Source organism: Corvus hawaiiensis, chromosome 2, assembly GCF_020740725.1.
Source record: "Corvus hawaiiensis isolate bCorHaw1 chromosome 2, bCorHaw1.pri.cur, whole genome shotgun sequence".
NCBI classification, from domain to species: Eukaryota; Metazoa; Chordata; class Aves; order Passeriformes; family Corvidae; genus Corvus; species Corvus hawaiiensis.
In genome coordinates, this window is record NC_063214.1 from 48648539 (window position 1) to 48662237 (window position 13699).

At 38.0% G+C, this 13699-nt stretch overlaps 1 protein-coding gene across 3 annotated transcripts in view; it reads right to left on the reverse strand.

The window, feature by feature from the left end:
- The window catches only part of MICU2 (mitochondrial calcium uptake 2), a 142425-nt gene that overhangs the window by 55248 nt on the left and 73478 nt on the right, over nucleotides 1-13699 (reverse strand). For all 3 annotated transcript variants that reach the window (XR_007201640.1, XR_007201639.1, XM_048294856.1), the window contains exon 2: nucleotides 10219-10366. Coding sequence is in view for 1 of the 3 variants with exons in the window: in XM_048294856.1 (XP_048150813.1) it covers nucleotides 10219-10366 (148 nt within the window). In the remaining 2 variants the exon portion in view is untranslated. The remainder of the gene's footprint in view (nucleotides 1-10218; nucleotides 10367-13699) is intronic.

The window sequence follows — 13699 nt, forward strand, 5'->3', positions numbered from 1 at the left end:
ATACAATGATTATGTCAAAAATTTCCCCACCTAAGAATGCAGAAAATAATTTGCTCTACCGCAGTATCCTCAGCCTGGCAGACACATGGGAAGTACAAATGAGGACCAAAGCACCTGTGATGCTGGAAGCTGTTCTGCAGGTAGTGACTGCGAGTAGAGCACAGAATACACGCATTTCAGCATTTTGCTCAAATGAGCATTGCTTCGTACCATTTTTCTCCTTAACTAAAGCTGCACTTTGACATTTCAGATGTTTCAGCAACAGTATTAATTCAAGAAGTTCCTGACTTCAATCCTTGTTCCACCCCTTAGACCGCAGGGGTTGCTAGCGGAGTGAGCCAGGGAATGACGCTGGCTTTACACAGATAAATCAGACTCAGAAAAGCATGGAATAAAGATACCTACATGAAGCTGTGGAATGGATGGCCTCACCCAGACAGAGGAGATAAAAATAAACTCAGGTTTGCTTAACCTAACAAGACCAATGCTGAGTGGTAACTTAATTATCTATAATGTATCACAGACCTAAGGTTCAAAAGAAAAAAATCCACTATTTTAGGAAATGGGAAATGTTAGCCCAAGAGCAAGAGGGTTTAAACAGACAGTGACTACTTTTAGGGTGGATATCAGCAGCGTTTTTAAGCAACAGAGGAGATTTCGTGTTACAGTTTTCCAGTATAAGCAGTAGTTAAAAATGATTTTAAATTGAGTATGAAAAAAGTGTATGAGGTCTATATTTTAAGTTTGTAAACTGCTGAAATAGGAGCTGACTTTTAGAACATATATGATAAATTTTGAAACACTTAGCTATGAAATGCTTAAGACAAGTACTAAGCCATGAAGTATTTCCCTAACAGAGGATACAAATCCATAAAAACACATTACAAGATATTACATGTTAACTTAGGGGAGCAGTGGCAATAAATATGAGTCTTCTTACAATGGTTTGGCTAAACAGATATCCTTTCTTCTCTTTACAGAAATACTGGACATAAAGAATAACTACTGTCCTCTTGAAATGAGCATTTATTTTAGCTGCAGAGGAAAGAAATTGAAATGATGAATCGGATTTTAAATGGGCTTTTTATAGTTCTCAAAGTTGGTACAAATGAAAAGCAAACAATGGACAGCTTTCTTCTAGTGAAAGTGTAATTTATGTTGCCCAGTGTACTTTTAAAATGACCATACTGGTTTAAAAGACCTGCTCACTTTTTCAGCAGTAGAGACTGCCTTTACCACCATACAGATGGCAAAAAATGTCTCTCCTTAGCCAGTTCAAAGAAAGCCAGAGAAGCAGATGACATTTTTGAGCATTAGGTTTTATACTTTTTCCCAAGAAACTGACAGTGAAACAAAAGGAAGCTCTCACATTCTGTATCACCAACAAATCCACAGAAAGGAAATAAATGCTATTGCCCGGGTGTGGGTGACACACAAACAGATGCACACCCCTTCCCGAGGAGAATCAAAAATGAAACAAAAAACATTTGGAGAGTTAAAAAAAGGAGGAAAAGTCCTCCGTTTTCTGGAACTGGCAGTTTCTGTGGTGGGATATGTGACTTACTAAGCACTTGTCAATACCGACGCAGCAGCAAGATTTCACTGTCTCAGCAGTTCCAGAAGTATCAGAGGTATTGGCACAAAGGACACGTGTTCAAGACTCGAAAAGAAGGCTGGCACCTGGGAAAACAAGCTGTATCATTCTGAAGACTTCAAACATCAGTCCTGAAAGACAACTGGATTAAACTGGATAACATCAAAAGGTAGCTGTCTTGGCCATGTCTTCTATTTAAATTCCATGCAAGGAGCCCATTTCAAAATTTTTATTAAGCCAAGTACGATTGCAACTCTTGGTGAACAAAGTCCCTGGACACTGGCATTTTATGTATACTGATCAGCTGAAAAAAGCAGCTAGAAAAACCAAGAGTGGCCAGGTAGGATGGGTTTGGACCTACTAGTAATGCTGAACTACTTTTTGTCTGGTAAGAACCAAGGCAGGATTTGTTGGAAAATGTGGTATTTTTCTGTTAGCTGTGTCTGTAAAATCCTTTCACTTTCAGGCTTTTCCAGGTCTGAGAGGAAAGATTTTTAAAAAAAGACATAACCATCAGAATAATCAGGTGCTTGCCAGCCTTATGGATGGTGGTGTGAGGACCTGAGCTCTCTGAGGGACTGGACAACACTGGAAGACTGGTTTGATTACTAAGAATAGTCTCATCTGCATTCTCCTCTGCAGTAACGAAGCTGGCAACCCAAGGGAGGGAACTGCCACATAAGCAGGTGGCTCTAACAAGAGGAACCTGTGTGTTTTACACATGGAAAAAAGTCTTTGAACTCGGTCTTTGCTTTTGTTTCACAGCAGATGAGGAAGGCTACTGAGCACAATTGATGCTATAACCCACTGCAGGTGCAAGGTTGGGGAGTGAAAAACAGAGCATAACCTGGCCAGTTTCTCCCTTAGGGAATCGATGCCAGTGTTCTCCAAACAGGGAGCAATGGAACTTCTCAAAGGTGCCCCTGGAGATGCCAGCTGTTTGACAAGTAAGGACAAGTCCTCTCACCTACCAAAGCAGGCTGCACACCTTGCCTGCTGCTACTGCCTAGAAGAAAAGTGATTTATACTCTGTGGTTCTACTCTAGGCATTTTAAAAAAACTCATAATGTAACATTTCTGATGAGAACAAGCAGGGGAAAAATAGTAGTCTGTATCAAGGTTACTCAAAATAGGATAAATCATATGACTAATACGATAAAAATTCAGCATTGGCCTAAGGAAAAGCATGGAACCATCAGCACCAAAAGAGTTACAAACAACTTAAAATATGAGGCTAGAACGTGTGCTAGATTTTGGCAGGAGCCTGACCTGCACTCCTGGCACCTTCTATTGTCTGCCAACAGACTGCAGATCCTCATCAGTTCTTAAATATCTGAATGCAAGCCAAGGAATTTTAAAACCAGATTGTACTTCTGAGGGATAAACCAATACCTGTCTGTGTTGAGGACATATGTTGCAAGAAATTAAAATACATTTAAGAGTGAAAAAATTCATTGAGTCTGATTTTCACGCTACATCTGTTAAGACTTAATTGTCAGTTAAGCAGGATGTTTCAGAACTGATTAAGTTCCACTGAGTTATTAAAAAAATAATACTGAAGTAATCTGTCAAAAAGTTTTCGGAACCTGTGGGAGAACAAATCCCAGAGATATTTTCTGTGGTATGTTGACAGTGTGTTATAAAAGTAGTTGAAAAAGCGTGTGGTGTTCTAAAAGAATAAAAAAAATCTTTAAAGATAGGAAAAATATTTAGAGACCAAGAATGATTGTATGAGCTCTTGAAATGTGCCCATATGTTTAAAAAAAGTGACTTCTCTGTTAGGTATTTTAAGTATCACATTAGCATGTCACAAAACTGGAATACTTGACTAAAGCAGAAACTGTTGCAAGACTTCTGAAATTCTAAGGCAGACGATGTTTATACAACAAGCAGACTCCTGTTATTAATAACCAGATCTTTCCATTACTTGCACTAAAAGTATTCTGTATGTGCACAATATATTTTCATTCGTTTCAAGGAATCTGTTTTCCATTCAGATGCCATTAAATAACCAATAACTTTCACACTTTAAATAACCAAATCCTTCAAGATGTGCATTGAGACCACTTGCCTCTCGCTCAGAACTCTGCTGAAGCTTGATTGCTTTTATTATTGGTACTATTTTTCTGCTGAGTTTTTAAAAATTGCTTTCATTCATTGAGAAGCTCTAATTTATCTTCTCATTGAACTGTTTTTCAGAAAGCTAAATAGCTAGTAATGTATTTTCAAATCAGGACACCTTGCCAAAGTTTTTACCTAAACAGTAGCATTGCAGCCAATCGAGGTAAGAACTCTCAATCTGCATCACTCTTCAGCCAGTCATCAATGCCACAAAGAGAGAAATAGGAATCAATCACAACAGAGGCACCAGCTCAGTATAACCTTACTGTTGTCTCACACAGATATAGCCACAAACATACAAATGTAATTAATGCAATGTCAGTATAAATTTAAGGATCAAAAATATATTTTCCTATTTGACTGTACAAGGAATGTATCTCAGGTACCTTCAAGATGGTTGAAGGCTTGGAAATAGAACTGGAGCAAAAAAAAAGACACGCTTCTTTTTAAGTGATTTTGCTTCATGGTTCCCTTTCCTCCTGCTCTCCCATCTGACCGTGCACGCTTCCTTGCTGCTGCAGCTGCAGGGCTACAGCGCTGGAAGCCAGCACTCACCTAACACCTCTGCTCTCAGCGCTGCTCCCCTCGCAGCTGTTTTTTAGACTCTCAACCAAAGACATTCTTCTGAAAAATGGGAGCAAACAAGTAAGTTGGTGCAGTGGCCAGTGGTTAACACACCAAAACAGTAGCCTGGCCAACAGAGCAGACTCGAATGCTGCAGGAGGGAACAAGCCATTTCTCCTCAAGAATCCCATCTTTGATTCTGTTGTGTAATACCTTGTGATGCAATCATCATGAAAGTGCATTAGTGTTTATTTTGAGTTCACAACAAAACATTTGTCCAGACATAAATACACATTATCAAGATTATAGTAATTTCTGCCATATTTCTAAACAAAGAACTATTTACCGTCAAATTTGTTTCTAATAAACACACAGCCTATGTACTTTAGTTATCAGGGTTAACATCTAATTGCTGAGGACAAAAGAAGAAACAAAAAACTCCCTTATTTAGCTTATCTATTTACCAACAATTGGCTGAGGCATAACATTTGACCCAAAACAATATATTATTTTATGCAGAACACCAATTTTATTGTTCTACTTGGACACTTAAGGCAAAGTAAAAGTATGTTACTTTGCAGACTTTGAAAGGGTTGTGGTAGGATTTACTAATGCTTTTCTGGGTGATGAAGGATAGCTGAAGACGAAAAATCCACAGTATGGAATAGTTACAAGGCATAAATTTTCAGCAATCAATGTTTATCTTTGCTTGTGTGTGCAATTCCTTAACAGGAATATTATTTTCCTTTACTCACAACCCCACTTTAAGAAGTGAGTAAACAATGATGACTAAGAAGCTTTGGTTAGAAATGGCTGATTTTGTTTCATTTTATAAAATTCAGAAGAGATTACTATAATGATGTTAAACCATCATGTTATTTCTTTGGGTTATCTTCACTTTGCCTTCCATCTAGCACTGGGCAAGGGGTCATCCTTGTTCTGCATACCCAGCTGGCAGAGCTCTCTACTCTGTTTGGGGAATTTGAGCAACAATGACATATCTGTACTAAAAAACCACTAAATGCACAGATAGACAGAAAACACTTTCTTTGTTAACACATTAGAAATTTGAGAGGATTGAATTCAGTTCCCAGCTGTATCAATGGCTCCCCATATAACACTTCAATCCCTACTTCCCATGTGAAGCTTCTCCATTTAGACAAGCTTCAATCTCACTCTTTGAATCCTAGATTTCAGATCTGACACTGATGCATGACTCATATTAGTCTGATTAGTTATCGCATATGAAATTCAGGTCAAAATGAAGACACTAAAGCATAGGCGTCTGAACTCCCGTCAAAGGCAAAAAACTCAAGACCCAAAAATAAAAAGACTGACTCAGCTCATTCCGAAGTGCTCATCTACCAGCTGGTCCCTCCTCGCTCTCCTAATACCACTGACTGCACCAGCACTGACCTCAACGAAGGACAATGGAGAAGTCAATTTTTTAGCCACCACAGCCTTGCACTGTGTCCTTTCCTCAGATTCCCTCACAGCCATGACCATGCTGGTGCTGTGACATGAAGCCGCCTGTCCTATTATCAAGCCTGCAAACACACCATAACTTTGCGCCAACTCAGAAAGCTTGAACAACTTCTCCAAGGAAACTTAGAATACACTAATCCTCACTGACAGAAAGGACTCTGCCATGGAAGTATTCCCTCTGGTACCCTGGTACTGTAGAACACAGAAAAATCTCTTTCACTACAGCTGAATGAATGAAGATGCTACAACACATTAAATCTAGATTGAGCAGACACACAAGTCTTTACTTAGCAAGTGTCAATTGTTATCAGACAAGGCAACCTGAAGGTTTGTCTTCTACCTGGAAGAGGAATAGAATAACCTTCTCTAGAAAAAAAATGAACATAAGCACAGTTCAGAGTCAATGCATTGCAAAATCTTCATTTCCTGAAGGAGTCTTGCAGTCCTTTTCAAAAATTAACACAGATTTTCTTATACATTCTGCAACAGCACATCAGAGATGGTATTTCCATGGAGCTCTAACACCGTATCAGTTGTCTAATCTGGAGTATGAGCCCAAGTATGCACAATTGTGTAAGACACAAGTTTTACATCTCAAATATGCTCCTGCATTGCAATGAAAATTCAGTGTAAATCATCACAGTTTAATCCTTCCCATACCTGTTATCTTAAAAGTGCTAGAATTTCCGATGCAACATAACAAGTTTATACTGTTTGTATTGGATATTACTACACATTGTGAAGTATTTTTACATTACAATAAGAACAGTAACAGAGAATACTTTCTCACTAAACTATCATTGCATCAGGTATGACGATTTACATGAACACCCTACAGATTACCCAGAAAAACTTGGCTGGTTTTGCAATGGTTTGCCACACATCCCTGTGGTAACATAGTTTAAACACAAGATTACATGGCATATAGCCATGAATCCAAAATCCGCAATGGTGCATTTAGTATGCACTGCACTAACTAGTAGAAAAAAATGCTGTCATTAGTTTTACACTGGCACAAATGCTGTGCCACACTACCACATCTCATTTACTGTTTGCCACTGTTTATAAAGAGGTGGCTGCTTCCTTTCATAAAATAACTAACAGCAACACAACTAGGTACATATTTACAGAGTAATTTGGTGCGAAGCACTGCCTCTAAAAGCAAGCAAATTTTTTTTTTGGACGGTGTCTTTATTCCTTTAAAGAGCTGTTTGCTTTGTCAATATGCAGAACAAAAAGCCTGTCAGGAAATTCTGCATTTGTTATCAGCTGATTCTCCTTACATGGCAGTACTGTAAATATTTCTCTTCATTATCACCCTGACAGTAAATAACTTTGAAGGTGTGATTTAATTAACAGGAATGCCGGTATTTCACAACTTTTGCCTACCTTAAAGAAAATGAGTAATAGAGAAACCCATGCATCAGGAAACAAATGACCAGAGGTAGTGAACTAAGGTCTACCAGGCAGCGTTCAAGATCACTTAGGCTGGATGACAGCTGATATATTTGCAGTACAGTTCATCTGTTTTCTTATCTGGTAAAGTGTTCTATAATAAATCATAATTTATTGCATGTTTTGCAACCTTGTCAAAGGGCACACCTAAGATTTTTGCTTCAGTAATAAATTCCACCCAACTGTGAACAGGAATTCACTTGACAATCTGCACATAGCTAAAATATTTTGGTATTTTCTAATGCTAGCACCAACAACTCATCTGGTTTACACAATACCACATTCACTTTCTACTAAATTCGATTATGTTTAAAAACTAACAGAAGATTTCAAAGTAATTCTCCAGTGACAACCACCCATGAGCAAAAAACCCTAAGGCTGCTGGCCAAGGTCTCCTATTCACAATTCATAACTGTTTCTCATCCCTCTTTTTGCTTGCCTTTTTTCCTTGTGGGAATATTTATCTCTGAACAGGGACAGATCAACCTCAGCAATATTGCTTGATGTACACAACTAAACTGCTCGTGAAGCTGGTCATATGTTTCTGCATATTGTCTGTAAAAAGAATAGCAGAAACAAAACTTTAGAACAGCCCAAAGTCTTCCATATTAGTATAAACAGCATTAAATTGGAAAACTCCAAGCAAATATTTATGAAGATGAATGGTTACTGTCAGGGTGCTTCAGATTCTCCTGAGCAATTTGGGTTTTTTTACTTATTAGTAATTAATCAAAAATTAATCAAAAATAACCAAATCATTACAGCCTGAAGTTCAGCATTATAAGACTCACCATTTGTATGCAGGATCACATGTTAAAATTGCATCTAAGTATGCAGTAAGTGAAAGGCTTTCTAGGATAAGTGGTGGTGCCATTCTCCTTTCTAAAGGCACTGTTCAGGGTGAAAGAGAATTATTTTATAATATAAAGCTTCCAAAATAGTTGCTGCTTTGTTATTAAGTTCACTATCTTGACCTACTCTGAATATACCAGGATAGACACTTGAAATAGGTCTGTTTATCTTCCTCATATGAAACTCTTCTAAACACAATGAATAAACCACTGCCTTTAAAATACTTCAAGTGCCATATTTCTCTGCTAGTCTGCATTCTATGTCTGTTCTAAGTCACATGGAAATGTAAAATCCCAAGCAAGAGAAATCAAGAGAATTGCTTGCCACTGTGTTTATGCTACTGGCCAAAGAATCCATACCAATGATGGTTAAAGAAAAAAATTTAAGAACATTAGATTCAAGTATCAACACTTTTCTATCAGGCATCTATGATGCTACTGCTGCAAGCCTGACCTCAATTTGAAATGCTAAACAGTCATTAGAGCAAAGATTTTTTTCTTGTCATTATTTATTCGTTTCTGTTTAATGCTGTTTCCTACTCATATTAACAAAGCAACTGAAATTAACTTGGCTGCATTACAAATAAATACCACTGCATACCACTTCATTAAAAATCTGCATGTATACTATTATACTTGGAGTAACCAATTAATATGTATGAACTGCTAGGACTGAAAAACACTCATCTCTCTAACCTTGTTTTCAGAGACAACTGTCTGAAAACCACACCTTCAAAACTAAAAGTTTCTGTATTCACCGTCTTTCAGGCTGAAAAACTCAAAATAAGATCCCTTTAAGGTTTTTAGCTTAATGGCTTAAGTTTTGAAGGGGAAAGAAGTCTAACATCCATATATTAAAAAACAATCTTTTAAAAATCTCCATGACTCTCAAGGTCATAAAGTCCTTCTAAGGATTTATATTCAGCTTTGTGTAATATTAGAAGCTGTGTGTCAGCAGTGAATCCATGTATCCTTATCACCTATAGATTTTTGGCAGTTACAGGAAAACTTCTTTTATTATAAATACTTGTGTCCTACTCTTTGACTACTTGGAGCTCTTTTCTGCCCTAGGTTTTTGACAAGCTTGAACCAAAGCACATTCTGGTCTCCTTCTTCCTCCCTATCTCTCAAACCCTTTCACAGGACCTTGAATTCCTTTTTGTATTTCCAGTTCAGTACTCCCAAGTCACTACAACATTTGCTGGTAGGTGGGCAGAGCATCCCAGGCTTTGAATGCCTTTTGTTAGACAACATGCTCTCCTGGTCAGCAGGTGCAGATTGCAGCAAGCAACTATTAAAGCTGGGATTTCTCTCTCTTTCCCTCAGCAGATGAACTAACAGAATATTTGTCCTCTAAGTGACAATCCTCTCTGGAAACTGTAAAACTTAACCTTTCAAAAGCAAAAGTAAAATCTTGTGAAAACTGTAAAACCCAAATTTTTTGAGGAAAAAAGCATATATAATTAAAAAAACGTACGGAAATAACAGAAGATGATACAAAGACAAAAGAAGCTTAAGAAATGGGGAAGAATTAATGAAGCCAGAAAACCTGCAGAAAAGAACAACAAACTATGCACTTTTTATTTGTGTGCTGTTCCTACCTTCTTCTCAGAAAGTATGCTTTTAAAAGTACTTCTTGAAAATACACTTACGATTTTAATTTGTTCTTAACTAGGTTTTGTAAAAATCAAAGATTTGAAACCAAAAATGTAGAACTGAACTCTGTACTTTATTACTCTCCTTCAACTCACTCCCACCACTGCCTCTTCTAAGAAAACAGGTCACAGAATTACTCACTGGTGAAGTGGATAGAAGATAACAGGGCCAGAAATGGTATGAACAGTATTATATTACACTCATTCTATTTTCTGTGGCACGTCAGTAATTGAGGAACTACATACTGATCAGACATGAAAATTATGCAGAGATGTCATCATCAAGTCACCAGATTTCTAAATCATCAGCCTCACTTCACTTGTGTAAAGGGTAGTGTTGTCTGTGGAATCCATATGGGCAACATTTATAAGTTGGCTTCTGCTGATTTAGGTAACATAAAGGATCTTATCTCAGTGATTTGCAAATGACATGTCTAAGGGGATCTGCAACTTTCTTTTCCTTCACAAATACAATGACGAGAAAACAACTTACGTTCAACTTGATCAAACATTACTGAGAACAAGAAATCTCTTGGTGTCATGTAATGTTCTCCTTCATATTCCAGTGATGCAAAATGCATGAAGCGGTGCTTTCGAAGCGACAGTCTTTCATCCACTTCTGCACGAATGACATCTGCCTTCTGAAAAAGAAAAAAAGTCCACTGCATTTGTAGACCAAAGCTGTAATTAGAAAAAAATCCAATACCCAATCTTGATTAACCTTGGTACTTTGCGGGTAGCCACAACAAAAAGCTACCAGCAATTAAAGCCTTTATGGCACAGTCTTAAAGAATGACATGCTTATATATCATGTCAAAGTATTTTTTGCCTTCACTGAGAGCATGCTTTAACAACACAGGCAAGCCAAATTAATGGCTGGATGTCACCAAAGGCTGCTCCTGCTTCCCCACTCCCCTGCTCTTGGCTATATGGTCCTGCACCTCCTTGTTTGCCAGCTCTGCTACTTGTTGGACTCTTGCTGAGCCAAATTCAGCTCACTAACTCAAAAAAAACCTAAACCCACCAAACAGTAAATAGTATTTTGCCAGGTTAGTGGCTGGCTCAGTAAAGGCTGAAATGTCCAGTGTATCCATGCAAATGACCCATTCCTGAAGTTAACTATCAAACTGTGGAGCAACTACTAAGATGAGAAAATAATGATCTTCTAGTTTAAGTATGAGCCTGTCTTTCAGAGAAGTCAGAGATGGGAAAAGCAATGAAAACTCCAATAAGAGAGTCACAGATTGTATCACCAAACCCAAAGTCAAGCAAACTAGTCAAGCAAACAAAACCAAACTAGTCAAGCAAACAAAAAATTTCCAACTTCACCCTCTCCTTGTAAATATTGAGAGACTCAGGATCAAAACCATGAAAGTTGACAACACTCTGATGAGTAGCACCAGCACTTAATGGCAGCAAGGGAGGATACAGACACAGTGAAACTGAGATATTTACACTTTAGGATTTCAGAGATGGTAAGTGATAACAGGAAAAGGAGAAACTCTAAAATTCAGAACTCACACTGTGTATTTGAACATTAATCATGGAACAGCAATTAGCATCATAATATTATATTATACTGTACTATAATTCTAAATAGAAGGCTTCAATTTGCCATTTAATCCCACACCTTGCACCTCTGTGTTAGCATTAAGAACTTGTTAAAATACTTCACTGCATGATAGGCTACAAGCACCTGTTATAGTCAATTTTAGTTTCCTGTAATGTAACGTTTGCCTCAAACCTCAGGTTTCAGTGAAGGGTGGGAGGGAACCAACAACAAGAAAAAAACCCAAAATACTCATAATTTAGATTTAAAACAGTCATATTCTGATATGCAAGGAAAATGTGGGCTACCTCTAAGTATCTGAAGCCAAGACTTGCTTTGGTTTAGACAGAACTGCTTTAAGCTTCTTACAGTATATAGCTCTATCATGGCCTGTAACACGAGTGCACTGCTGCTGTTCAGACCTGCATGTTCTGGAAAATGCTGCTTAAAAATAAATCAAATGTAGCAAGAAATGTAGCTTCATACTTTTAAAACTTTATGGGACAAGTGACTCTGTAATTGCTTAGTTAACAAGACTCAACAAATGCTCCAAATCTCAAATGAATAGTTCATGGTTGCTGGGTATTAATATGCTGCGTTCTTTCTAAAATCATCTCCTTCTCATAGTAACATAAACAATTTTTGCCCACCAGCAAATTTTTTTAAAAAGTGGAAAATGGTTTCACAGTTGTCCTTTAACCAAAATTATGTAATGAAAAGCAATCTTTCTGCACAAATACAAAATAAAAAAGTTTAGATAAGAAGTAAAAAGCGAATTCTACAGCATCTTCAAACCAAGTGGATTTTCAAGTTTCTTAAGTCTTGCAGCATTTATCTGAATTCTGTCTAAAGCTAAATTTGTTACTGATAGCAGAGCATTGAATTTCAGCAATCTGTGATTTTAACTGAAATACATAGGTACCAGTTTTGGTCACCACGATATAAGAAAGACATTATGCTGTTAAGAGAGTGTCCAAAGGAGGGCAACAAAGATGGTGAAGGGCCTTGAGGAGAAGTCATATGTGGAGTAGCTGAGGTCACTTGGTGTGTTCAGCCTGGAGGAGACTGAGGGGAAACCTCATTGCAGTCTGCAGCTTCCTCATGAGGGTAAGAGAAAAGGCAGGCACTGATTTGTTTGCGGTGCCCAGTGTCAGGACCTGAGGGAATGGCCTGAAGCTGTGTCAGGGGAGGTTTAGGTTGGGTATTAGAAAAAGGTTCTTCACCCAGAGGGTGGTTGGGCACTGGAACAGGCTCCCTAGGGAAGTGGTCACTGCACCAGCCTGACAGAGGTCAAGAAGCATTTGGATAACACTCTCAGGCACATGGTGTGACTCTTGGGGTGTCCTGTGCAGGGACAGGAGTTGGACTGGATGACCCCGATTCATTCAATTCCCGATTGGGCCCCTTCAAACTCAGCATATTTGGTGATTCTGTGATGTTCACATATTAATTCTGAAGAGTGCCTTGTATTTGGAAAGGAACCTATTCCCATCACAGTTACAATAACATGTGATTATGGACTCATCAAACCCCCTTCTTTTTGTGAATCTGGCATCCCTGATTTGCAAAATAGCCTTGGCTAACTTCTTATGAATGCCAGCTTCAAAACTAGCACAAATAAGGATGGAACACGATAAAATATATCAGCTGTGCCATCTTCTACTTTTTTTTCAAAGCTTTTGCAAAATTCCTGACATCCTGTCACTGTTGAAGAAACTTGTCATCTGCAAAGAGCACCCTTCAGGACATGAGCACAAGCTCAGGTAGAGCAGCTACCACCTTGTTTAAAAGCTGTATCCCTCCCTCTTCACCAATACATCTCTCTCCAATCTTCAATAAGCAGGGATGTCAGACCCAGCAAAGACAGCTGGTAAGGGATGGAAATACATGGGAAGAAGAAGAAAGCTCTTATTTTTGAAAAAACAAATTATAAGCATAACTGCCATTTGTTCTTCAAAGAGATAAATGTTTGAATAACTATTCTAATCACTATTCCAAGCACCTAACCAAAGATTAAATAAAAATTATGTTTTGAAGAAAAGGCTGATTCAATCACTTAAAATTAAGATTGATCTTCTTTTGAAGTACCAATCTAAAAAGTGCAGAGGGGAGCAAGCTCTCTCTCCACAGTTCAGTATCCTTCCCACTTCAGTTAAATCCTGACTAATTTCCAAGTAGTTTTTCCTGAGTCATCCAATGAGTCCTTCAGATAAAAAAACATTTGACATTCCTGACATTTTTAAAAACACTGTGAAAGCTCATTTTGCTCATAAAAATGCATGCACTGGGCAAAAAGAAGAGTTCTCCAATTCTATTCCACAAAATGAGTTTCAAGTGAAGACGGGTATACTGTAAGAAAAAATTACGTACTTAAGGCTGAACCTCAGATATTAAGGTATCTGTAATCTAACACCTCAGCAGCTTC